Source organism: Carassius carassius, chromosome 37 (genome assembly GCF_963082965.1).
Source record: "Carassius carassius chromosome 37, fCarCar2.1, whole genome shotgun sequence".
Taxonomy (NCBI): Eukaryota; Metazoa; Chordata; class Actinopteri; order Cypriniformes; family Cyprinidae; genus Carassius; species Carassius carassius.
The window spans coordinates 24,896,007-24,923,976 of NC_081791.1; the positions used below are offsets into that span (position 1 = coordinate 24,896,007).

General features: G+C 35.4%; 1 protein-coding gene across 3 annotated transcripts; it reads right to left on the reverse strand.

Moving 5' to 3' along the window:
• Positions 1-36: 36 nt before the first annotated feature.
• LOC132118491 (FYVE and coiled-coil domain-containing protein 1-like) lies at positions 37-27,970 on the reverse strand. Of its 3 annotated transcripts, none has more exons than XM_059528359.1 (18): positions 27,913-27,970; positions 26,321-26,427; positions 25,810-25,916; positions 22,796-22,921; positions 20,223-20,329; positions 17,405-17,548; positions 17,114-17,207; positions 14,428-16,914; positions 13,738-13,830; positions 12,631-12,749; positions 12,287-12,454; positions 10,888-11,040; positions 9,394-9,617; positions 8,000-8,141; positions 5,604-5,696; positions 2,706-2,916; positions 1,318-1,427; positions 37-776 (listed from the first exon to the last, which is right to left on the reverse strand). In XM_059528359.1, exons 2-18 carry the CDS (start codon positions 26,379-26,381, stop codon positions 701-703), a joined length of 4,515 nt encoding a protein of 1,504 aa, XP_059384342.1. In that variant the 5' UTR covers positions 26,382-26,427; positions 27,913-27,970; the 3' UTR covers positions 37-700. The 3 variants fall into 3 exon arrangements, with proteins under 3 accessions (XP_059384342.1, XP_059384343.1, XP_059384341.1); XM_059528360.1 differs by having other exon boundaries at positions 14,428-16,911; positions 26,321-26,430; XM_059528358.1 differs by having other exon boundaries at positions 26,321-26,430.

The following is a 27,970-nucleotide window of genomic DNA, read 5'->3' on the forward strand; positions in this document are numbered from 1 at the left end:
TATAGGACTCATATCTTAGCTGGAAACAGTTTAAAGTTAAAAATGTCTTGATAGATTTGTTTGTTTCAAACATGCAGCTTTTTATTTCACAAGAAGTCAACTGATAAGCTGGTGTCTTGTGGATTATTGTGATGTTTTTATCAGATGTTTGGACTTGTTCTGACAGCACCCATTCACTGTAATGGACCAACTGGTTAGCAACTGATGCTAAATTTCTCCAAATCTATTCTGCAGAAGAAACAAATGTATCTATGTCTTGGATGGCCTGAAAGTGAGTATATTTTCAGCATTTTGTTTTTCAATTATGGGTAAATTATTTTTTTTATGTAATTGTCTCACTTTCTTTGCATATTTACCCATGTGAGCTTCAACTGTGCTTTAAATTCACCTGTAGTGTTTGTAAAATTATTTTAAAATATTGAATGCACAATAAAATAAAACCCAGAAAGGTTAATCAAAAGCAAATAATCCTCTTGCAATAAGTACCGTAAAAAGTGCTGTAGAAAGCCCTTCATAACACTTAACTCAGGTCACCACAGATAACCTTAATGCTATCAGCAATAAAACATCTAATACTATACTAACCCATAAAACTATAAAACGGAAACCCTTGGCACACAGGAACAGGTCTGAAGTGAATAAGGATAAAAATAAAACACATCAAGTTCCCACGAGGACGCTCCACACCACAAAGCCACATTTAAGGGAAGTCACTTCCATCATAGATGATGGGCTTCTCAATGGTCAGGTAGTAGTTGACCTTCTTGGACAGAAATCTATGGATAAGAAAACACAAGAGAAGCAGTGATTGTTGCATTCCATCTTTCCTGTTAATAACAACACAAAGTTCAAAGTTACAAATAAAACAATGATTAGTGCAGTATGTTTGAAAAGAAAAGACTATTTATGTTTTTCTACTTCAAAATTTCACGTGTTCAATGTCTTGCTTACTGTTTCTTTGTAACTGTGTATCTCAGAAAACAAGACTTTATTTATCTCAAGTAAATGTATCTTGATTTTAAACATGTTTTGGAACAAGACAAAGACAGAGGAACAACATGAAATTTTTTTTTGGCAATGCATGCAATAATGACATGACTATAAATCTAAGATTCTCTGTCTTTTTAAGGCTATAATTTGTAAAGGTGTGAATTAATACTTTTTTTAAGACCCGCAGAAACCCTGTAAAATGCACTGCATCTGAAACTGCCTTAAATATCAGCAAAATTCTATCAAAGGGGTAGATATTTTCTGAGAAGCACAAAAGCTCTGAAAGGTTCCCTGGAGTGTGTAAATGTCAGCTGTGTGTCACTGTACCTGGAAAACGAGTTATCAAAGATGAGTGCATAGACTCCAGGACTGCAGACTTTCAGTTGGCCCTGTATGGTCTCTTTGTGTGAGTTACAGCGTGTGAGAGGAATCAGAACCTGAACCACAGGGACATAAAATAGATTTAGCACTCTTATGAATTAAAAGGGCTGCTAGGATTTATGCTCGTCATTTCAAAGAGTGAGAACGGCTTCCAGAAGATAAAAATAGGGATGCATTTTAGACGCTGCCACACTGAAGAGAAGTAATAATGCAAGCTGATGCAGTGTCTGTGATGCTTGCGAGGACATGCAGCCTGCAGCACTTTGCATTTTCCTAACTGATTATTATTCAACATACAGTCATCACACACAGTCTAATTTACTGTGAATAACAAAGCAGCCAATGTTGGGGAAACTACATTACCTAGTAAAAATAGTTTTCATTAATTGAGATAAAGCTAAGTAAAGTGTGAAGTAATCCGAGTATTCAATGAAAACTTACAAATCTTCAGTTTAAATAAGTTCAAACACTACAACTAAACAGAAAATGTTGAAATGCTAAAACTAAACTAAAACTGAAATATAACTTACACATAACAATTTTTAACTCAATAAACAAAACTAATATAAATTACAAAAGAACATAAAATTACCAAAACTTAAAATTTAAATGCAAACTGAAATATATAAAAGCTAATTCAAAATAGTAATTAATACTAAAATAACAATGACTACAAGTTAACAAACACAAAGTAGCTAATTACATTAAAGCAGGGATTATTTAGTCTTTTTTTTCCTCTGGCAGATTTCATTATTTAATATTTTTAAGAACTCAACTTACAGAGAAACAATAAGAATTTGAATTTAGGTCAATGCATCTAAAGTGCACACAAATAGTCCTAAATTGAACTAATGAATAATAAACACAGAATTTGCTATCAATTTTTACTAAATATTATTTCGCTATTAAAAAGCAAAAGGTTTTATGTTTCTTTGCCTTCATTTTGAAGCTTGAAAGCCTTGTTTTCATTCTATTGTTTGGAAAACATTCTTCAGATTTTATCCATATAATTTAAAAAAAGACTTATTTTTCCACAGAAGAAAGTCAAAAGTAAATAATGACAATTATAAATGTTTATTCTAATTTATTTGTTACTCTCCAGCACTAAAAGTGGGGCAATATTTAAAGCAGTGATCTGAGAAATCAGGTTTTAAAACACAAAGAGACACCTATAACTAGGTTTTTCATGAACTACTCGAGCAGCACTGTAACAAGGCCATATTTTACAGCTTATGCACGTGAACATGCGAATGAGCATGAGTGCAAGTTGTTTGGTATGCAAACCTCTGCATACCAAATAGGTGTTGAAGGGCATGTATGTGTGTGTTTGTTACCTTGGCCTGTTCAACAGGTGTGTCAAGTGTCTCTCTGTACACCACAGTGAAGGAGATGCTCTTGGGCTCGGAAGAGAAAACCCAGCTGATGATGGGCCCGCAGTCGCCCACAGTGATGGGAATGGCGCTATAGCAACTGGACTTGACAAACAGCTCACGGGAACCATCGCCGAAATGAGGAATCTCATCTATGTCCAGAGGCACAGAGGCACTACACAAAGACACGCACCCAATTATCATCAATAATAATAGCCAGATGAGTGTGCATGTGTATGAGGGGCCGTGCAAGACTTAATTCATTCTGGCACTCTCACACACTTACATTCTCCTTTCACATACATATATTATTGCTTTCACACACTTTCATTCTCCTTTCAGATACATATATTCTTGCTTTCACACACTTTCATTCTTCTTACACATGCATACATTTCTACTCTTACACACACATACATTCTCCTTTCATATGCATATATTTTTGCTTTCACACTCATACATTCTCCTTACACATACATATATTTCTACTCTCACACACATAAACTCTCTTTTCACATACATATACACACAAACATATATAGATGTATGTAAGAGAAGAATGTATGTATGTGCGAGAGAGAGTATAGTGGAAACGGAAGGTGTTTAGTTGAAACGGAAGGCAGGTTAGGTGCGATCAGGCTCACCGTGACAGGTCTTGATCAGCATGGCTGAGGCAGATGAGGCAGCCGCAGAAGTATTTCAGCAAGCTATCTTGGTTTTTAAAAAATAAATAAATATTATTATTATGAAAACTTTACATGGCCTCGTACTTTGAGCGAGTTGTGATTGAGGACGCGAGCTCAGCCTCAGTCGTGTTGCTAGATAGACTAATTATAAGCGTACAAGGTTTTTTTTTTCCATTTAATTTAGGAAGTTAATTAAGTGGGATGTTGCAAGTTAGGGACAGCGATATCTTTGTTTAAATAACTCAAGACTCATTGCAGTTTATTTATTTTTAGATTTTCATTTACTTATTTAATTTTTTTTTCAATTGCAGCTCTGCATGCACTCAGTGCTAGACTAGTGTTCTATAAGCGCCACCTGCTGTCAGAGATTGAATTAGCATTTTCATTAGAATCAGAAAGAGCTTTATTGCCAAGTGTTTACACACAAAAGAAATTTCGTCAGGAGCTTCCAGTACAGAAAGTACAAACATAGTGCAGACACGCATATAATTAAGGAAATAAAACTAATAATAATAAATAGTAATAATAAAATATTCATTAAGCCAATATGATGTTTTTGTTTTGTGCACTTGCTTCATGTTGCATATATTTTTTTGTTTGTTTGTTTGCTCAAGGTTAGTATGGCCAGTAACAGAGCAAAATAAACATTTAATAAATGTAAAAAAAAAGAAAAAAAAGAAGAAGAACTAAATAAATTGGCAACGAGAATGGAAATCGGCTCATTTGATTGTAAAATAAATAAAATCCTGATCAGTGCATCCTTAACTGGAATAGTTAGACCTACCTGAAAGACCCGAAAAAGCATGGTTTATTTATTTGTGCAAAATGGTTATTATTTATTACAATACAATGTTTACAGTCAACAATGAAAAAAAATAGTCTTATTGATTGATTGATTGATTGATTGATTGATTGATTGATTGATTGATTGATTGTGGCAAGTCCTGTGAAAATTTAGCCAGGGCAAGTAAAAAATAAATAAACCACAGGCCGAACTGGACCAGTTGAAAATGTCTTTAGTGTTAAGCCCTGTTAATACGATCAAAATCAGTGTCTAAGTACTTGTACACAGATCTTTAGAACACGTTGGTTACATAATGACATGTTAAAAATAAAAACTTAAAATATGTACTTGAAAAGAAAACAGGATGACTTTGAATAGCATAACTGTAAAATTGTGAGGAAGAGCTGAGCAGGTCTTGCACATGTATTTCCTGCTCTGAGAGTGACGTCCTGCTTAAACAGGAAGTAATGGATAGCAAAAAAGGTAGATATATATATATATATATATATATATATATATATATATATATATATATATATATATATATACACACACAGTACAGACCAAAAGTTTGGACACACCTTCTCATTCAAAGAGTTTTCTTTATTTTCATGACTATGAAAATTGTAGATTCACACTGAAGGCATCAAAACTATGAATTAACACATGTGGAATTATATATGGAATTATATACATAACAAAAAAATGTGAAACAACTGAAAATATGTCATACAGTATTCTAGGTTCTTCAAAGTAGCCACCTTTTGCTTTGATTACTGCTTTGCACACTCTTGGCATTCTCTTGATGAGCTTCAAGAGGTAGTCACCTGAAATGGTCTTCCAACAGTCTTGAAGGAGTTCCCCGAGAGATGCTTAGCACTTGTTGGCCCTTTTGCCTTCTGTCTGCAGTCCAGCTCACCCCTAAACCATCTCGATTGGGTTCAGGTCCGGTGACTGTGGAGGCCAGGTCATCTGGCGCAGCACCCCATCACTCTCCTTCTTGGTCAAATAGCCCTTGGTGCCTTCAGTGTGACTCTACGATTTTCATAGTCATGAAAATAAAGAAAACTCTTTGAATGAGAAGGTGTCCAAACTTTTGGTCTGTACTGTATATATATATATGTAAAAGGAGAATGCATGTGTGTGAAAGCAAAAAAAAAAATGATGTATGTGTAAGGAGAATGTATGTGTGTAAAGCAAGAATATATGTATGTGAAACAGGAGAGTGTATGTGTGTGAGAGTAGAAATGTATGCATGTATGTGAAAGGAGAATGTATGTGTGTAAGAGTATAAATGTATGTATGTGAATGGAGAATGTATGTGTGTGAGAGTGCCAGAATGAATTATGGCTTAGATGGCCCCCCCATAGTTTTCTGTTGGCATATACTAACGTGAGTTCTCCTGATTTGAGGAGGGTGATTTCTGCATCCTGTACAGGAGGGACCATCTCTTCCTGTTCATCAGGGGTCACGTCACTCGATATGCTACAGTAAAACACAACAATTACAACCAACCATAAATAGACAGAATTTTTTTTTAAATGGATTGTTCATAATGGTTGCCTGGATGTTGCTATGATGGGGTTTGAATGCTTGTTAATGGGTTACTAGATGTCAAAGAAAAATCTGCTCTCATGTTTACACTGTCAAAAACAAATTAACTATCATTGTTCAACTTTTAAAACATTCTGTATCTCTTAGATCTCAAAAAAGATCTCTAAGCTGCTAAAAATTGCCCTTCTGAATTTGTGCAGCTGTATTATTTATTATATCTAAATAATATAGTAATTATAAAATAATAAAAAAGACTAAGTCTTTTTTGCTCATAAGGCTGCATTTATTTAATCAAAAATAGCAAAAACAGTAGTAGAATAGTATTACAATTTAAAATAACTGTTTAACATATACAGTACAGTATGTTAAAATGTTATTCATTCCTGTGATGCAAAGCTTAATTTTCAGCATCATTACTCTAGTCTTCAGTAGCTATGCTTCCATTCGAAGTTACGAATTAAACTTATATAAACTTATATATAAACTTTGATGAGATTTTGCTCAAAGCATTTTAGAATGACAAAACTAGAATTTTTAGATGTTGTGTGATGAGATCGTTCCATAGGTTGGTGCAGTTTTATGCTGTTCCATTACAAAGTCAAGTAGAAGTCTTTTTTGATGTGCATTAAGGAACTTTTTCCTTATTCGGTAAAAGTATTTCCTTTGTACTTTATGTGCATGTTTTCTTATCAGTTTTTATGCACATTTTTTAAATTTCCCTCCAACATTTTTTATGTAATATGCTGATCCAAACATCTCTTATTATTATCAATGCTGAAAACAGTTGTTCTGCTTAATATTATTTATAATTTGTGTGGCACATTTCAGTTTTGATTGTTATGGAAAAGTAAAGTAACGTAGCTTTGCAGAGAGACTGTTTTTGAAGGATAGAGCAGTCAAAATCTAAATTGCGCCCAAAAGCAAACCTGCGAGCAAGTAGCATTTTTAATTCAAATGCAAAAATTGTGTATGCATCAAGCTCTTACAGGCACAGTGAGAGAGGAAAAAAAAAAAAAAAAGAGTAATTAACACGCGCGCATATTATGTTGGGCTTGATGCAAATAATAAGGGAAAAACACTAAGAAACCTACATGATCAAAAATAAAAATCTTTCCATTAAAACCCTCTCCTTTCCCATGGAGTGTGTGTAATTACGGAAACCTCGCTCACACACAGGAAAATGCTCTTTTGAGGTTGCTTTAGAATTATATGCCAGGCAGGTGCTCATCTCAGAGTGACAAATGTTAGGAAATGTATGCATAAATTGACAGTCATTTTCCCCCCGCAATCAATCTCCCGGCAGGACTTCCTGTCTGTCTGTAACACTTATTTGAGGAAGCATCACAGCACAATTTTCTAAACGGAGGCCCGGTGATGCAGCCTGGGGAATCTTGATAACACTGCTATAAAGTGGACCATTCTGAGTGAGATTGTGAACATGGGACCGTTTTAGCGAATCTATTGTCTCTGGTCACTTCTTTTTGTGTGTAAATTTGTGCACAATGCATACAGAAACGAACATTTTTTAAAATCAGATTTCATTTGATAAATGCAGTTCTTTTAAAAGAATGGAAAATGTCTTGCAATAAAAAGATACATCTAGCATCACATAGCCTTATTGCAAAAATAAGTCTAAAAGCATCTTTATTTGCTGAAACTACACGTCTTAGGCAGACTGTATATGTGACATAAATGTATTTTTGTTTACTTTTACATTTATTCAAATGACAGAAGCATATCTGAAAGCCAGGTTTAAAGTTTAAGCTAGATTAGTTCACCACGTACAGTACCGTTTAAAAGTTTGGTGTCTGTAAGAGTTTTTAAAAAATGTTTTTGAAGTCTTATGCAAAAAATAATATAAATTATTATACATTTTACATTTTTTCAAATGGATTTTTCAGCATTATCACTCCTGTCTTGTGTCACATGATCCTTCAGAACTCATTCTAATATACTGATTTACAGCTCAAGAAATAGTTGTTCTTTTCTTTCCTTTCCCTATTCTAAGTTGAAAGTTTAAAAGAACAGCTTATTTTTTAACAAAAATCTTTTGTAACATTATAAATATCTTTACTCTCGCTTAAATTTAATGCATCCTTGCTGAGAAAAACGTTTCTTTTTTTTATCTTACTGAAACCAAATTTCTAAACATTTGTGTATATACCGTAAGTGTTGTCTAGGATTATTTGTTTGTGTGTGTGTGTGTGTGTGTGTGTGTGTGTGTGTGTCCTTACAGGTCTCCAGTTTGCCCTCCATCTCCTTCTTCCTCCAGTGACCCAGTGGTGGTGCGCGAGTCACTGTCATAAATCTCATTCACTTCCTCATCTGTTATGATGTCAAACGCTCCATCATCAGGTTTCTCACCAGGATCTGTAACTGCAAGTCAGGACAGGAAGACATTATCAGCCTCAGTACGAGATCAACCCATGAGAAATTTAAGAAGTGAGTAAAACGGAAATTAGCATTAAGCAAGGGACCTGTAAATGTTGTTGTGTTGTTATTTTTAACTAAAACTGTTAAAAATGTATTTCATTTATTTCAAATCAAGCTGAAATAAAACATAACTATTAGACGAAAAACTTAAAAAAGCCTTACAAACTAACTGAAAAAAAGTACTACAATTACAACGAATAAAGCTTAAATAAAAATAAATTCAAGCTGAATCAAAATCTATACAAAAGAAAATGCACAAAAGAGAAATTATGTACGTATATAAATAATACTAAAAGAACACTAGGCAGCTCTTTTTAAGTATCATTATTCAGGTTTGAATTATAAATGATACATAGATTGCTCTGTCACATGAAGTGTAACTTTTCTGTTATACTCCTTTCAAATGTCATGATTTTTACTGAATTTGACTTTTTGAACCATCAAGCACCCCATTGAGAAAGACATACAGAAACATTAATTAGCAAACAATATTCACTCGACATCAATGACAGGACTGCTTGTTACAGTCAAGACAAATTTGTGACATTTTCCTGCCAATTACAATGACGCATGTTAAAAACAAAGCGCTCTGTAGCAAAATCCTGATCTTTAGCATTCAAGAATGGACTTCTTGCCCATTCAATCCATTCAAGAAGACAATCTTCAAACACAAAAGATGAATGCCAGACAGAACAATATATTTAAGCATTTGAAGGTTCTCTCAATCATACGTGCGGCTGTATTCACACACTCAGAATGAAAAACCCATTCGATGTTGACAGCACCTTTGTTATCAGCACTTATGTAGAGAGAAAGACAAATTACTTTATGCTTGCTAAGGGAGTTTTGAGGTGCTCTTAAATGGAAAAAGTTTCCTAAATTTAAAATGCAAAGAATAACAACTAAAGTAATTTTACATGCAAGACCTCTTGGGGAGTTCCTACTTACAAGACAGCAACTATGATATAATGAAGAATAAAATGAACATTTTCAAATTTGTCTTTTTTATTGCACACGTCTGTTCTCATGAATCAGCTAAATGAGTAGTGTTTTCTGGCCACTCTTCACCAACAAATTGCATACAATCTAAACTACAAAGTTAACATTCACAGTTGTTATATAATTTAAATTGTTAAGGTGTCATTCATGTGGAATCAACTCATATTTTAGGGTCTGTTTTCGGATGTATCTGTACCTGTAACTCTAGGTGTGGGTATATATGGTGGTGGGGGTTGACCGGCAGCGTTTGCATGAGGCGGTGGAGGATTCTCCGACAAGCTGTTGAGTTCAGCATTCGTAAATCTTTCCACCACAGCGTTGTGCTGTGTGTAGCACTCTCGACAGCAGCGCTCCTTCTTTGAGTTTTTAGTCATCACATAATTATTGCTGCAGTAGTAACAGAAGATACGGCCACACAGCCTGCCAGGAACACAGAATAACATAACTCCAAATATCTGGCACCAAACAATACATCACTAATACAGAGTCTGAAATACTGTCCTATGATGAACGTTTTTGATGAACTATGATGAAACATATTTTGCTGAGGTTGATGAAAAATTCTGACCCTGTTTAAATAGTTCTGTAGCAGAAAATTGTTGTCAAATAATTTATCAGGTCTTAAAATATGAATTATGATTATATTACCTTTTTACAATATGTACTTACAATAAGTATTGAAAATAGCACCCTATTTAATTAAACAGTTTGTCCAAAATGAACATTTGGTAGATGGTAGATTTTGTTTCTTCATCAGAACAGACTTACAGAAATGTAGCATTTCATGACTTGCTCACCAGTGGATCCTCTGCAGTGAATGGGTGCCGTCAGGATGAGAGTCCAAACAGCTGATAAAAACATCACAATAATCCACAAGCAATCCTGACCACTCCAGTCCATCAATTAATGTCTTGTAAATTGAAAGGTGCATGTTTGTAAGAAACAAAACCATCATTAAATCATCGCTTCTGTTGTGTGGACTACTTGTGGTTTATTGTGATGTTTTTATCAGCTGTTTGTACTCTCATTCTGACGGCACCAATTCACTGCGGAGGATCCGATGGTGAGCAAGTGATGTAGAGCTAAATTTCTCCAAAACAAACTCATCCTTATCCTCATATCATCAAAATCTACATGCTGAGGGTAAGTACATTTTCAGCAAATTTCCATTTCGGGGTTAACTAGTCTTTTAATGTACTCAAAAGAATTGCCATCCAAACCTCAGTATGTGTCTAAAAGACATGAGGTGTGGACTGACTAAGAATGAATTTCTCTGTGATGTATTTATTTGCATGCTTTGTCTGCATTGTTTCAGCCGGATTGACTAAAGTCATTATGCAGATCAGGAAGCAAAGCAAACCCAAAAAAAAGACAATCCTTCAATTTAAAACCTCCAGTGCCAAAACCTGCACAAACAGATGAATCAAAAAGCTTAAAATGCATAAATGTATTTGCATCATTTAACAAAATATTACTTTAATTTAAAGAAATATTAAAAATACTCCAACAAAAAACATTAGCATTGTGTAATATTCTAACATGGGATGATTGGGCAAGTCTTTCAGAGCCTTTCTTCAACAAATGTGTACAATACTTCTACTTTCCTTAACTTTAATGTATTTTCTGCATTCCTTTGCATTTCACTTGACTTCTACCTTGAGATCAGAGTGGGTGTTTGTTGATTGCCCACCTGCAGTGATGGCGCCGCAGCCACCACGTGAACTGGCCCTGGCAGCCCAGACAATGTGTGGCCTCTTTATCAACCAGCCACCACCGCTCCTCCGCTCTCAGCTTCTGCTCGAACTCCAGAGCATCCGATTTCTGCCACAGAGCATCCTTATCCCTGAACGACAGAGAGAAAGGAGGAGGTGAGAAATAAAGACTCAGAATCTCTTTGCTTCTCTTTTGTCTCTTGGATCCTCAATGTCTTAAAGCACCTTTCATGCTTTATTTCCATTTCATGTCATGGGGTAAAGTTTTATAACATCTAATATAACAGCCTTTGATTAGGTGAATGATTTTATTCATACTGAACTGCATATTTCATCAAAAAAAAATTAATGCTTATGTAAGTTCCTTAAACACTTCTGTGGCACTAGCACCTTTATATTTGTTTGATTGGGTTTCTACCCAGTTGTCCAGCTCTCACTGAGAATTAAAGAGAATTACCTTACAAACCTCTAGGACTTAATAAACCATACACTTAAAAAGAGCAAATAACAAATTTGCTTGTGGGCGAATGTGGCGGGAACTGAATTAAACCGAGATGAAGTAACAACAATCCAGCAGCTGAGAACAGGCCCTTGACCTGCTTTAACGTGTGCTTCATGTATTTTGAGAAACATGCACTTCACACCACCATTATCAGTCTTTCTTAACATTTCATTGAGAATTCAAGTAAATTCATCTGTAAAATAGTTTTTAGTCTTTTTTATTTTTTTGTTTCTCTTCCCAGAAGCATGACCGGAGCTTTTTATTTCATGCAGTACAGAATAACATGCATGACCAAAGTAGTTAAATAAAATTGAAGGGCTTCCATCAACATCTTTATTAAAAAAAAATAATAAAAGGAATACAAAAAATAAATTATGTATAGAATTCCAGCAAAAATTGTCCAATCATTTTCATTCGAAAACTATTTTAAAGTGAGCAACAAAAAAAAATCTAAATCATAAACAGAAAACAGTCTATCACAAAAATCATCAAATGATTTTCCCATCTAACCTTCAAAAGAATAACAAAAATACTTTGTTGCATCAAACTAATTAAAAGTATTTAAAGAATTTTCAAAATGACAGTCACATTAATGCAAATTTTTGTATTAAATCCATTTACACCAAGAGCAAAATGAATCATTTAAAAAAAAAAAAGGGGGCATAGAAATGCACTGAATCTTTGTTTCTTTTGTTTCCAGCAAAACATGCTAAGTGTGATAGAGCTTTATGAATATGACTATGTTTGGAAAACTGGATAAAGTTGAAATCTATCCTATAATCATGAAACACGCTAGCTAATCATAAACAATGAAATAACCTTGTTTTTAGGTAAGGAAAAAGAAGCTAAACCTGAAGTGCAAGCGTTATACAGACCTAATAAGTTCGATGAGCCGTTCCTCCAGATTGACTTTGGTTTGACCCAGATCCTCCAGCTCCGCAGACATCTGAAGCTGCTGATTCTGAGCCTCTGTCAACACCTCATCCAATTTCTGCTTTAGTTCTTTCCTCTCTTTCTGTACTTCACCAAGAGCCTCCTTGGTACTAAAGGAGAGAAAAAGAAAATGGAAGTTCATAATAATGCATAACCTGACCAAAAATTACTAAAACTGAATCTCTTCCATGGTCCAAGAAATCCTCATGAAGATCCATTTGGAAATCCATTAGTGCAAATCCATTATCTGTGCTGCATTGACCTTCATATTGCTTTGAATGCTCACCTTGATACACTTTCCTGCAGTTGCTGCGTCTCACACTCTCTTTCACGCATCCGAGTCTCACAGTCAGTGATGTGAGAGTCTTTTTCAGCAATCAGACGAGAGTATTCAATTTTTACTGCCTAAACACACGAACAAACAGCTAAATGCATGAACGCAATCTGTACACAGAAACATCAAATAATTGCATATCTAGACAATGTTCTGTACAGTTATTTTGTCTCACTTTGACTTTCATCTTATCCAAGGAATGTAATAATAAATGCTAATTTGTTTACCTAATGAAATTACAGCATTTAACAATGTGTTAATTTGAACACAAATGTTCCATAACTAATCTTTTTAGGACATGGCAACACTTACAAAAAAGATTACCGGTTTAATCAGGGTTGTTTGTACAACAGTGGTATTTTGGACATGAACCGTGATATTAAATACATGCATATTATCCATTTTTAAGGCACCACAGTGTAAAATCACTACTATGCCATGGTACGACCAAACTACTTTTTGTGAGGGAATACTGTTTGTGGTGTTCTTTAAAATACCATGTAAATATGGTATAATTCAGCATCATGGTTTTATCATCAAATACCATCACTGTATAACTGTACTTCCAATAAACTGTAAATAAATTTTTTTAACTCAACAGTAATGCAAACCAAAATAACAAAGTGAAAAAAATAACAACAGCATAAGTTTTATTGTTCCAAAAAGCTGCACAATTGGAGGAACATTATTTTTGAAAATAATTACAGTGGCACTTGTACTCTAATTGACTAATATCTGCAGGTAACAGTCTGCACTGCTCCTAATTATAGAGCAAATGAGAAGTAAATTATTCATCACTGTCTAGCAATTAACCCCAAACTCTTGTCTTCTGTTCCACTGTCTCGCACAGTGGGTCTCCAATAAACAGGAACAAAAGGAGCAGCAGGAGATCAGACATTCATCACCTACTAATATCAGTGTTATCAGCCAACAGAGATGAATAATAATCATTCACATGCTGGTATGCAAAAAGAAGCTTATGATCATGTAGATAATAGAAATGAAAGTATTAAAAGTGATGCTATTAGTCTATCGTCACCTGGCTCAACATTTACATACCTCTAACTCTGATAATTTGGCCTCCAGCTCAGACGTCCTCTTCAACTCCACGTCTAACTGAGTTTTCAAGCCCTCAATCTCTTCATTAAGGCTCTAGTTTAAAAACATAATAATTATATCAAGAATTATAGATTAAGTATTAAAAAATGTTAAATAGTCACTATGAGTCACAATTTTCCATGAAAAGTACTTGGATTACTTTTAATCACAAAGTAAATCAGATAAAACATCACTAAAGTCTACTGGAAATGCTGCATTCATATCAAGTCAGAATTACTGTAATTATGAGTTCTTGCCTTGCAAATTGCATTCACAATGTTGAACCTGAATTGAGAGCAATTTATCTCACTTTACTGCTGAGACATGTATAAAAAATAAAATAAAAAAGGATAGAAAATGATAGAAAAAAGTATGTTATATATTTTATTTAATTTATATTTCTTCTAATTTTACTATTAGTAATTAATAGAGTAAGCAGATATACATGGCAAATCAACATCAAAGTCTGATACATTTAATGCATTTTGCATTAAGACTGTTACCATAGAAACAAATTATTTCAGAGAGCTTGTACAGAGTAGAGTTGTCAACTTGTAATTATGGTAATTCTACCATGACATGAACGCAGCATAAGTATTTGACAGAATAGACTTGAAGTGATAGTGACTGATGATTATAAACTAATTTTACCTTTATCTGGTTTTTGAGAGTCATGTTCTCCATGCTCATCTGAAATTTCACTGCGGTGATCTCTTCTCGAGCAGCATCCCCTTCACCCACAGTTTTGTCCAGCAGCTCCTTTAGCTCCAGCAGAGTTTCTGAAAGTTTCTCTGTCTGCTGGAGCTCTTCTTGCAGACTAGAGTTTTCATGGTGAAGAGCCGCCAAGCTGGCATTAAGTCTCTCTGTTTCCTTCTCTCCCTGCTGTTGAAGTTCTTGGATCCGGGCAGCTTCGGCAGCCCATTGTTCCCGGGCTTCTTCCCGCTCGCCAGTGAGCTTGCAAATTGTCATTCCCAACTCTGCCATTTCTGTGTTGACACGATGGAGACCCTCTCTGGTCTCAGCATTCTCCAGAACCAACCTTTCATTCTGGGCCTTGAGCTCTGCCAGCTCCTCTTGGACTGAAGTGAGTTCGGCAGTTGTTTTCATGCATGTGGATGTCTCCTGATTCAGATGCAAAGTTATTGCTTTTACCTGTTCGCTAGACTGCAGCAACTCTTTCACATGCAGTCGATTCTGCTCCTCTGCCTTCTTTTTCAACTCCTCAGTCAAGGTTCGTAGTTCTGCACAGGTAGCCTCGGTGACATCCAGCTTTGCTTGGGTCTTGTCCTTTTCCTCTATGGCACTGTGGAGTTTAGCCCTGAGATTGAGCACCTCCTCTTGAAGCCTAGAAACCTCTTTCACATTCCGTCCCAGCTGATCTTCCAGGAGAGTCACTTTTGAGGCCATCTCTTGGGTTTCTTTAGCCTGGCATGCACTCTGCTCAAGTTGGACCTTCTCTGCAGCTTTCCTCTGGACCTCCAGACTCTTAATCATCTCTGTTTGTTTGACAAAGGCTCTTTCTGCCTTTGTCTTCTCCACTTCTAAATCCTTCTCCCGACCTTCAAGTTCTTCCACCCTTCTCTGGAGCTCCTCACAGAGCTTCTCTCGATCCCCCAATTGGGAATCCTTATCTTTAAGCTGTGCCATCAAGTTTGCCTTATTGCATCTTGCAGCTCCATGACTCTTCTCAAGTTCAGCATTCTGGCTGTTGACGTTGCTTATCTCCTCCTGCATTGCTGCAAGAGATGCTTTAAGAGTGACCTGAACCTCCATGAGGTCCTTGTTCTCCAGTTTCAGTTGGCGAACTGAACTTTTGGATTCCTTCAACTGCATATTGGCCTTATGAAGACTTTCATCCAGACTTCTGTTCTCCTCTCTGAGCCGCTGATCTCGTTCATCCACAGACACTTTGGCATCATCAATTTGTGCTCGCAACTGCTTCTCCGAGGCCTTCAATCCAGCCAACTCACTCTCCAGGGAAGATTTGTTTTCAAGCAACTCCTTCTTGGCTTCTTCATTCTTGTTCACCATCTGGAGGAGCTCACTGTTTTCCTCCATTAACTTGGCACAGCTATCTTTGTACTCTCCAATCTTCTTGGCCTGTTCTTGGCTGTTGTTCTCCAGTTCAGACATGGTTTCTCTCAGACTCTGTTTGTTGCTTTTAAGCTTCTCTGATTCCTTCTCCAAAAACTGGACTCTCTTGGTACTGGAAAGAAGATTGGACTCCTTAGCCTTCAGCTGTGTCCGCAATGTTTGCAACTGCTCTACCAGACCACTCATCTTTTTCTCAAGATCTTCTTTATCCTCTTGCATTTCCTTCCGCTCCACTTTGGCTTGCTTTTCCATTGTTTCCAAAGAGTGCTGGAGATGTTGCAGTTGCTTCTGCATGTTGCTGGTCTCCTCCTCTCGCACGCCAAGTGCCCCTTGAAGTTTGTCCATGACATTACGGTGCTCTTCTGCCCTGGTTTGCAGCTGTTCACCCTTTATCATCCAAGCTGCCATTTTTACCTCAGCCTCTTTGAGTGCTTCATCCTTCATTCTGACTTTCTCAGCCAGCTCTTCTGCCTGCCTCCTCCTTTCTTCTCCTTCTGCCACAGCATGTATCCTTCCCTTCTCAGCCTCTTTCAATTCATTCAACAACTCGTGAATCTTTTGGGCAGAGTGGAAGTCACTGGCCGCCCTCTGGCCTTTCTCATCCAATACTCCATCTAGCCTTGCCATCAATTCCTCATTTTTACACTCAGCGGCTGCCAAAATGTCTTGGAGGTCCTTATAGGAGGCCTCCCTGACAGTCTCGTGTCCCCTCAAGACCTCCAGCTCATGAGATAGTGCTCGTTCACTCGAAGCTAGCACCTCCAGGTTCAGCTGGAGCTCCTGATGGTTACCTTGGGCAGCTAGAGAGACATCCAGCTGCCTTTGGAGTTCTACCACAACCCCTCGGAGTTCACCCGCTTCGCTGCCTAACTGCTGAACCTGGTCAAGGAGATATCTTTGCTTTAATTCAGATTGGTCCAGCTCCAGACGGAGCTCATCTATAGCACTGATGGAAGAATCATTTAGTCCACTGGAGTTTTGGATAGACATGTCTGATAGAAGCCCAGGTCCAAAGTCTGGACTCCCTGGGAACTCATGGGCCTGCTAAAAAGTTTGAGAATTAATGTTTGTGAGAGGGAATGTACATAAACAAAATAATAAAAACAGATTTCTTCAAGTTGAATCAGAGCAGATTTGAGACAAACACTGCCATCTACTGGATATAAAACTGTAGCGTAAATATTTCTACAGTAAGCTTAGAGTGAAACATGACAACAAGGAACTTCTTAAGATTTGCTGGTACCTGTGAGTATGTGCTGGCTAGACTGTTGATGCTGGAACTACGACTCAGTGGTTTCCAAGTGTAACTGGGGGAGCTAGTCATTCCCAATTTCCTCCTGTGTGACATTTTTTTTAAAATTAATTTTAAAATCCAACTTAACTGAACATCAATCTGCTGATTCAAATGCATTCACACACAAACTATTACCAATCATGACAAATGGACTGGCAATTGGACTATAAATTAGGAGCATTATTTTTGTGCCAATGTGTTTGTATTAATCTACTTTACAAAATGACAGCATGCTTTTACCTGGCAAAAGTGGGCCATTCTGAGTCAAGGTCATGACCCCTGGATGCCACATCAAATTGAACATCATTCAGCTCATAGAGGTAATTAATGATGTCCACACTGAGATGGGGTTTGAGAAATGGACTCCGGGAATTATACCAGTCACTACAGAGGAACACCAGTAGAACATTGGAAAACAGTCTAAAACTCTCCAATGAGACAGAAAAATGATGGCGCTCTAAACCTTAAGACTTTTTAAGACCAATTAAACACATCAATGTGTACTCTAAGTGTAAATGTCTTGTATTGGCAACGCTTCAAAGTTTGAAAATGAAAATTCCATCTCCATTAATCTAAAAAAATAAATAAAATAAAACTAAACTAAACCTTGAATAATTCTAGAATATGGAAATAATGTTTATTATATTATTATACTTTCTGATCACAAAAAAGTTTCTTGTTTTCCCAGTACAAATGTCTAAAATAATTAAAGTTACATTTACCTGAAAACCAAAATCACATATTTATTTTTGTTTTAAGCACAAGCTCATTAAATTTAGTTCAAAACAAGACTTCATATCTTCAATTTGCATCTCTGCTTTAAAGCTTTTAAAGGAAAGGTGAATTAAGACCTTTTTAAGCCTCGCAGAATCCCAAACTATTTCAAAAAGCATTTTAAAATGTGTATTGATTAATGCAAGCAGTTTTGGCTAATGTAACTTACAACAACCGGTTGCACAAATGTTTATGACAGTTCTTGGTTAACTTAGTTTGCTTTAACTACTCCAGCATAACCAGGATAGTACATAAGTGCATTGTAGAAGAATATGAACTGGGATGCTTTATTGCAGGTTAACTTTAATCTCACATCCCTAATGAGGCATGCATCTGAAAGAAGACCACAATATCTACAGAGTAAGTGCAAACTTACCAGATATCAAATTACATTGTACTGGCCATATTAATTCAATCTCGCCATGGGTTATCATGCCATGTATTCATTACAAGCACTACAGTGTCTAAGAAATAATAAATTATTATTAAAAATAAGGAAGCTCACATTAAGCTTGTATTCAAAAAGCACAAACCCACTAACCTGAAATAGTGTTCTCTTAAAACAGGGAAGCCATTTAAAGAAGTAAAACTGCACTCTTAGTATTGTTTCTAATGAATTAAGATGTATTGCTAAAATACTGAAAATAGAACATAAGGAAATGATAGCTTATGTTCAAGTTTTCGCCTTTTTTGGTTTAGATGGTGAACACCAACATGCGTCAGCTATGATGGGACAGGTGCCATTTCTCCATAATCGCTGCATAAAACAGTGTGTGTGTTTGATTAACTTTAGAATACAAATGTTGAATAACAAAAGGTTAAGGTCATTTGATTAAATGATTTACCTTCCTTACAGAAAATCAAGTTTTAAATTACCATTTTAAATGATTAAAGTATCATATATAATTTCCTGCCATGATTAAAAATACAATCACACACTGCAACATATACTATAACATATACAAGTACATACACGTTTTTTTTTAAATTGCATGCTTTATAATTTTCATTCATTTGTAATGTTTGTATTGTTAAGGCTGTTTTTACTATGTTAAGTACTTTAAGATGCTACTTTTAAAAGTGCAGTAATAGTTGATTATGATGATATTTATTATTTCAAATGTCCATATAAAGTTTTTAATAAAACTTTTGTAAATCTATAATATATATATATATATATATATATATATATATATATATATATATATATATATATATATATATATCTCCATATTTTTCATACACCATACAAGTTTATCAGTATCATTAGAACTATAATTATTGTATTTATATTTTCCAATACCCATTATGTATACAGTACTTGTCTAAAGTTTTAAAGTCTCTTTTGCTCACCAAGGTTGCAATTATTAGATCAAAACTGCTGTAAAAACAGCAGTAATGTGAAATGCTTTGTTTTTGAATACATTTTAACATGTAATTTATTTCTGTGATGCAATGCTGCATTTTTTTTTTTTGTGATCAACATTTTTATTCAGATTAATTTCACTTTCAGAAATAAATCTCAAGTCAAATTTCAAAAGAACTATGTACAAACAGATGCCATGAAACCGTCCACTTATACAGAGAAAGAGGAAGAAAAATAAAAGTACTAAAAAAATCAGTGAAGCATAGTAGGGATGTCAACTTTTCGTAATGCTGAATTTTCAGCATCAATACTCCAGTTTTTCAAACTACTTTGTTAATTTAAATTAAAACACACACACACAAAAACATACCCCAAACATTTGAATGGTAGTATTTCATGGTAAAACAACCGTTTTCATCACTGATAATAATAAGAAATGTTTCTTGAGCAGCAAATCAGCTTATTTGATTATGTGACAATGAAGACTGGAGTAATAAAGCAAAAAAATCCACTTTGCATCACAGGAACAAATTACATTTTATGGCAAAAGAAAACTTAAATTGTAATTCTATTTCACAATATAACTGTTTTTTCTGTATTCTGTACATAAATGCAGCCTTGGTGAGCATAAGATACTTCTTATTCAGAAACATTTCCAAACTTTTGTCAAATATTGTATTAATCCATGTTATATATGATTTTGTATAAACCTACATGAAGAAATATTGCACAGATAGACTGTTTGTCATTCTCTTTATTTTGAAACAAAAACTATTTAATAATATCAAAAGGACAACATTTCAGTGTAATATTTGGAACTCAAACAATCAAAAGATTGACTAAGGGTCTGAATATTAAATTCAATGTTTATGAAAAAAGATGGGCAACATGACAGATGAGGGGACCGTGAAGTGTTACCTGGTGACCCTGTGGTTCATGAGGCACTGCTGGAGTGTGTCTGCCAGCCGCTGATGCACAAGCGAGTAACGAATAAATGCTCTGCCTTTACCCAGAGATGTCTTCAGCTAAGAGAGAAAAAGAACATCACTCAAGAATCTACAGTGGCCCAAAACATATCTGACCCTTTTAAAAAATATGAATGATAACAGATCTTTTTTTTTTTTTTTTTTCATTTTCGAAAAGTGGTTGCTAGGACGTTTTGGGTGGTCGATTTTGGGTGGACTTTTTACATATATAGTTAATTAATGCTTTTCAATTGACAGTATATATATATATATATATATATCTTTTTGCTTTTAAATTGATGGATATTAGGGGTGGGTAATATATAGGCAGACATGATTAGCTGGTAGAAATTTGTCAACCAGTAGAGATTTTGGACTATTGTCTCTATCACAGTTATATACTCACGTGATTCTGTGCTACGTGGTAAACACATTTGTATGTGTAAAAAAATGCCCATCTTTGAAATGATCATTGTAAACGCAGTAAATTAGATCTTAAGTTAAAGCAAACAGTTGAGGAAGAAATCACGTGTAACAGAATATTGGATCTGGGTAGCTCTTAAAGTGACTGCAGTCTAATATTCCTGCAGTATGTCATTCATGTTATAATCAAACAACAAAACAAAGAAAATCTCATTCCTCTGGACTAAATCTCTTTTGTAACTTTAATAAGAATAAATAGTTATCTAATTTACACAATGAAGAACATCCAGTGTTTTTTATATATTTGCCTACACATAGACAAGCAACTTTCAAAGTCAAAGTTAGGTATCTGCCAGTGAAAATAAACACACAACAAGAGAAGCTGGTCACCACTATAGCATTCAGTTCAATAGTGAAGTGACATTCAGCCAAGTATGGTGACCCATACTCAGAATTTGTGCTCTGCATTTAACCCATCCGAAGTGCACACACACAGAGCAGTGAACACACACACACACTGTGAGCACACACCCGGAGCAGTGGGCAGCCATTTATGCTGCGGCGCCCGGGGAGCAGTTGGGGGTTCAATGCCTTGCTCAAGGACACCTAAGTCGTGGTATTGAAGGTGGAGAGAGAACTGTACATGCACTCCCCCCACCCACAATTCCTGCCGGCCCGGGACTCGAACTCACAACCTTTTGATTGGGAGTCCGACTCTCTAACCATTAGGCCACGACTTCCCCTGCATCAAGATAATACAAATACGAGTTTGGCTCTGGACAATATCAAACATGTGAAAGTGGTTCTTTTAAAAAGAACATGGCATTTAGATCCGTGTTTCATGCGGGCAAAACAAGGAACAACCTGATCTATAGCACCACTAATATTTCTTGTGTTTTAGTGAAAAAAACGGAACTGTACAATTCAGATAGGAAAATTTGTTTAAACAAAATGTGTGTGTCTACAGACATGCTTTGGTAAGAGATGTCCACTAATACTGTACAACAACAAAAAAAAGAGTAGTTAACGTGGACATTAACCACTTTTTCATGCATATGCAACAAAGAGAATAATAAATATAAGCAATAAATGAGTATTATTAGTAAGACTGCACAATTAATTGAATTTCTATCTTGATTACAATTACGGATGCCACAATTACGTAATCATTTAAAGTGGCAAATAATCTTTCAAAGTCCACTTATGTTATTCTGTGTGCTTAAGATGTGTTTTTTTCTTTCTGCAGGTTATCTCAAGGGTTTTTCCATTGTTTTAATTTTAGTTTTAGTATAACATATTATACTAAACTACTATAAACACCATAACTATTTTTAAGAAACTAATCTAATATTTTAAGGAACCAATCCAATGTACAGTTGACATTTGAGGATTAATATTAGAAAAGCAACACAACTTTTTCAGTTAGAGTGTTTTCAGCTTGTTTATTTTCATCTAAAAATATGGTATGTGGTTGCTCCAAACAATGGTATACAAATGATTCATTTTAAATTGTGAAAATTAATAATCGCAATTACACTTTTAAGGAAACAATCGAAAAATTACTATTTATGTCATAATCGTGCAGCACTAATTATTAGTATATATGAATAACAAAATAGTAGTATTATTAGTAAGTTATTATTGTTCATATTTATATGTGAATGTGAATGACACAGATCTATGTATTTTTTATTATATTTATGTATTTGCATTAGTTTGCAATGTTTTTATTGCTAACAATGTTGATTTATTATGTAATGTGCTTTGAGAAGCTACTTTTAAAGATGCTTTAAATAACATTTGTTATTAGCACTATTATTATATTATATTATAAATTTGTATTTACTTTTTATGAGTAAGTTTAAGTTTAATAAATATTTTTATATCATCATTACATTATTATTTCACATTTCCGTATTATATATTATACACCTACACTATTGTTATTATTAATTAATTATTTTGTTATAATAAAAACAAAAATAGGAGTAGGTTAAAAACAGCAATGTAGTTTTAGATTAAATATTTAGTATGTCACTCAGAAAAAAGCTGCTCAGATGTTGGTGTTAGAAGTGTGAAGTGAAGATAAGTGAAAATGTTTACCTCTGGAATTGATTTAACAAAACGGATTCCATCGTTTGCTCCTTTGATTTTGGCCAGACAGTCACTGAAATAATCCCAGTAGTCTTTTCTGGATCCCAGAAATGTTGTTTTCTCGTTCTGGTCAAACTGAGCAACATAACAATAACATACCACTTCAGAAAAATGACTGTGAAACATCTTAAAAACAGACTCAAAGAAGTTTCAATGGAAAATTTTCAAGTCCTTTAGGGACAGCATGGGTCTCATCTTGCATGATTAGAGATTTTGAGTACATCCATATGGCCCACTTCACACTTGGTATTAGCATCCGTTGCAGGTGATCAGATCCCAAGTTGTCGGTAGAGACATTGTCATTTACACCTGATATTAACATGCATCTCCTGTGATCACTTGTGGTTGGGTTTAATCAAAGCAAGGTTTCCCATTTTGTGACTAAATACGTCTGGCACATCATACACAAAAATTAAAGCACCAGAAATATAAATAAAGCACTTTTGTTGCCTAATCTCAGTGAAATTCTTCATTACTGCAAAAAATATGTCCTTCCTTAGTATTTTTGTCTTGTTTTCCAGTAGAAATATCCATAGATGATTTAATCAAGATACATTTCTGTGAGAAGCAAAATAACAAATAAGAAGTCTTGTTTTCAGCTTAACTACTCAAAAAAGTGAGTTCCTGATTAAAACAAGAAAATGTGGGATTACAAATTTATAAAATGTTAAATGAAAAAAGTTATATACATTGTGAGGTAAAAAGGATGACACTTCTAAAAGATCAAATCAGGAAGCTTAGGTGTCTTGCTAATGACCTTTTGTTTTTATGCTCTTCCTGACTGAAGCTCAAAACACAGCTGTGCCTTTGTTTCTATGACAATGTGAAGGTATCAGCGATACAGTCAAGCACCTCTGTATTTAAATGACATTGTTATGCTAGTAAGATCAAAGATGGGAAAATGGCCAGTTTTTGGCTGATCCCTGTATTCAATTTGGATGCTTTGTTTAAATTGTATCCACCTCTACTGTATGTATCCCTCCCACTTGAATGTATAAAATATCAAAAGTATCATTGCTTTGGTGAAAAACAGACCAAAGAGCTCAGAGCTAGAGTATACTCTTTGACTAAGAAATTAAACTGCAACAAAGCTGCAGCAAAAACTGACGTGGAAGAAGTTAGTCAGCCTGATAACAATTATCCTGACTTACAAGCTTTCTTTGAAACAGATGTAGCCATCCAATCAGTAACTGATGTGCCTGTAAAGATATGTGGGACTAAGAGATCTCAGAGAATTGAGGGAATTGAACGTGTTCCTCCCAACTCTTCTGTTGTCCAAGAACAAACTGTTGCCAAAGTGCTAAGACCTAAAGATATAGAGAGACTATCCCACAGTTTACCCTCAGCAGGCACACATTTTACTGAATTTAGAAGAGCATTGATCAACAAAATGCGTCTCTATGACATGTCATTAGCAGAAGTCACACAACTGATGTCACAAATTCTAACTGAATCTGAATTCAACAGTTTTGAGTCTGGGGTTACTTCTGAACTACAACATGTCAGTAAAGATGAATTGAGAGAGGGAGTTCTGAGAGAGTTAAAGAACATTGTTGGACCAAAAGTCCAGAACAAGTCAATCGTTCGTTCGTTATCTGGCTCGGCTCGGTGTTCATCTTCAGTTCTCTCTTCACAGCAGTTCAGTCAGTGTACTGTTTGAGTAAATGAATTACTCCGGGATATTGGTTTGTTTGAACTCAGAGGGAGTGTCAGCCACATTAAACAAATTAACAGCTTAAGTCATTTGTGGACTAATGAATATTGGAGATGCAAACCGTTTCAAACGATTCAGTCCGATTTGGTGAACTGGTTCAAAAATATCCGGTTACATCGAGTGATTCGTTCCCAAACCGGATATCACTACACTGCAGTGAGCGCGCTCACAACAGACACGGAAGAGAAGACAATGCTGAATAAAGTTGTCGTTTTTGCTATTTTTGGACCAAAATGTATTTTCGATGCTTCAAAAAATTTTAACTGACACTCTGATGTCACATAGACTACTTTGAAGATGTTTTTTATTACCTTTCTGGACATGTACAGTACGTACAGACACTTTCATTGGAGGGACAGAAAGCTCTCGGACTAAATCTAAAATATCTTAAACTGTGTTCCCAAGATGAATGGAGGTCTAACGGGTTTGAAACGACATGAAGGTGAGTCATTAATGACATAATTTTCATTTTTCGGTGAACTATCGCTTTAAATGAGACTGTTATGCTGATAAGATCAAAGATGGGGAAAATGGTCAGTATTTGGCTGATCCCTGTATTCAGTTTGGATGATTTGTTTGAATTGTATCCACCTCTACTGTATGTATCCCTCCAACTTGAATGTATAAAAGTATCATTGCTTTGGTGAGACTTGCAGCAACGCACAGTGAGTCCTCAATAAAGAGGAACTTCTGTGTGAAAGATATTCCAATGTCCCCTGGTCTTCGCTTCTGAGTTTCCAACAAAAACATTTTTGTCAGTGGGTTCAAATAAAGTCAAAGGGGAAACATGTTTTCATAAACCACTGAACGATATTCTTGTTCAATCTTTCCAAGACATTTTACATTTGCACCAGCAAATATATCTGAATTTAAGGATGTTTATATATTTCTAAAAAAAAAAAAAATACTAAAGAAGATTTTTTTTCCAAAGCGTGCAACATTTAATGCCATGACTTCCTGCTCTGATTCAGGGCCCTTTTAAGGCCTTCATTTGTGAAAGTGCAACTTAAGACAATGTCATATGACCTGAACCTTATTTTATTTATTTTTTACACTTTCTTTTCGTTTAAACCCACACATATCAGTGCAAGTTTAAAATCCTTATTTTAGCAAAACATTTGATTGTCAGGTGAGTATGCAGTACTGTTTTGTTGGTCAGGATGCATAAGAAGTTACACAACATATGCAATGTGATCACATGCATTTCTGTCTACTTTACACCTGTTTTCTGTGTCTATGCGTCTCTGACCTGAAGCAGGTACTCCAGTTTGTAGGAGAACTTGTGCAGACTGGAGCTGTCATCTGTAATGGGCTCGCCGTTCTCCATATACTTCTTTGTCAGTTCTGATACATCATCTATAAAGAAAGATCATGAGAATGAAGCAAGTCAAAAATACCTAGATCACATTTTAAAACAATTTCAGAGGGATATACTGTAATTAACAATGATCACAGGCAACAAAACAGCAACTTTATAGTAATTTTTCAAGGGTTTAAGAAGTGCTTTTCTCCTTCTTTAGCCCATCTTGGTTATATTTACTCCATGCGCCTTTCATCGACCTCAGGAACTGAAACGGCACGCATTAGGGTTGAACTCTGACACGCAGGTCTCTCTCGTTATGCATTTCTCTTTCCCCCATGTTGAAAACCAGCACCCTGAGAATTACAATTGCTGGTGCTCCACCATGGTCCACCATTTCTCATTTTACTCTCTAAACAGTAGCTTTGCCTCTCTCATTAAGGCCAAAGCACATCCGTACCATGCAGATCTCTGATAATCCGTTGGATCTGACCCTCCCCAACTGCAGCACCAGCGGCCATGGTCTGACTAGCTTCCTGCCAACGGGGTCAAGAGGTCATCTGTAGTCTGCTGAGTAAAAGAATCACAGTGACAACAGATAACTCACACAGAGTATGGGTCACCATACTTGGCTGAATGTCACCTCACTCACACTTCACATTTGACATGCACATTTATATTTATTTATAGAGAAGAAGCATGATACATCGGTCACATTGGTGATTTTAAGAGGCATCGCCTTTTGTCCTCTCACATTAAAATCCACTGACATATTTGTTTAGAACTGTTTTTGCTTGTAAACTGTGCTTGATCTGTGCTTTCCACTAGATGAAGCAATGTTATGGATAGAGGACTTGCATTTCATCCGGAAGCAATGTTTTGAAGTTGAAAACGGCTTAACGATGGATTTGTTTCTTACAAACACACAGCTTTTTACTTCACAAGATGTTTACTGATGGACTGGAATCATGTGGATTCCTTGTGGATTATTGTGATGTTTTCATCAGCTGTTTGGACTCTAATTCTGAGGGCACCCATTTGAGTGAATAATCCTTTAAATCAAGCATCATTATTAGTGCTTATACTTCAGTCTGATTGTACATTTATAATGTTTTAAAGTCTAGTTTAGCATTTCAATGCATGAATTACCTATTTTTTAAATTGTACAGATAAATAATATCGCTGGTTAAATTGGTTTTCGGGTATAATCAGGCTCATTGGTTCAATTCACAAGGCCACAAATAAGGATCTCAGTATTTCCCTCTTATGATAACCAACAATTTAGCATACAAATAACTATAGTTAAGGCCAAAGTGTCTACTTTCTCATTAAAATTAAGCAATGTGCAGCATCAATTAGTAACAGCAATGGTGGCAGGACAAAAACTGGTGTGAATGCTTAAATACAAAAAGACATCATCTATCAGATGTCTTGAAACTACAGGAACTACAAGGAATTACTAAAATGTACCAATTGCAAGCTAAACATAATTTAAAATATGGTAGGGTAAACCTACTTCTCTAATCTATTTTAACAGCGTCTACTGTTTGTTTCTGAGAATGTATGACTAACTTACCCTTAATTATAAATATCAAGATTAAAAAAGATCACATATATGGCATCAAAACCATCAGAGTGGTACAGAAAGGCCTCTGAGAGAAACAATAACATGCATATTTACTGTACTGTTCGATTAGAGTCACACAACACTAGAAACAGCTGTTTTTAAATGTAAACAAAGAGTGTCGCCGTTCTCTCACATATTCCTTTGAACTTACTGTTTTAATTCAAATGAAAGAGAACGAGTTTTTTGGAACAGCCTTTTGTTGCCATAGAAACAAGATTTTCTAAAAAAAATTATAATAATAATAACGAACAACTGTATAAAAGTTCAGTCAAGAATTCAAAGGGCTCAATAGCTCGTCACGCACAGGATGACATGTCAGAATGTGTATTCCGGATAAACGCGGTTTTAGAGTGAAGTTAGCATGTATGTATAACAGTGTGGAAGTGTGATAAAGATCTTGAAAGTGAAAAAAGAAGTGGACATACTTTAACTTTCGTAAGGATCCGAGAAGGTCCACTTTTAGTTTACATCGTCACACTAGTG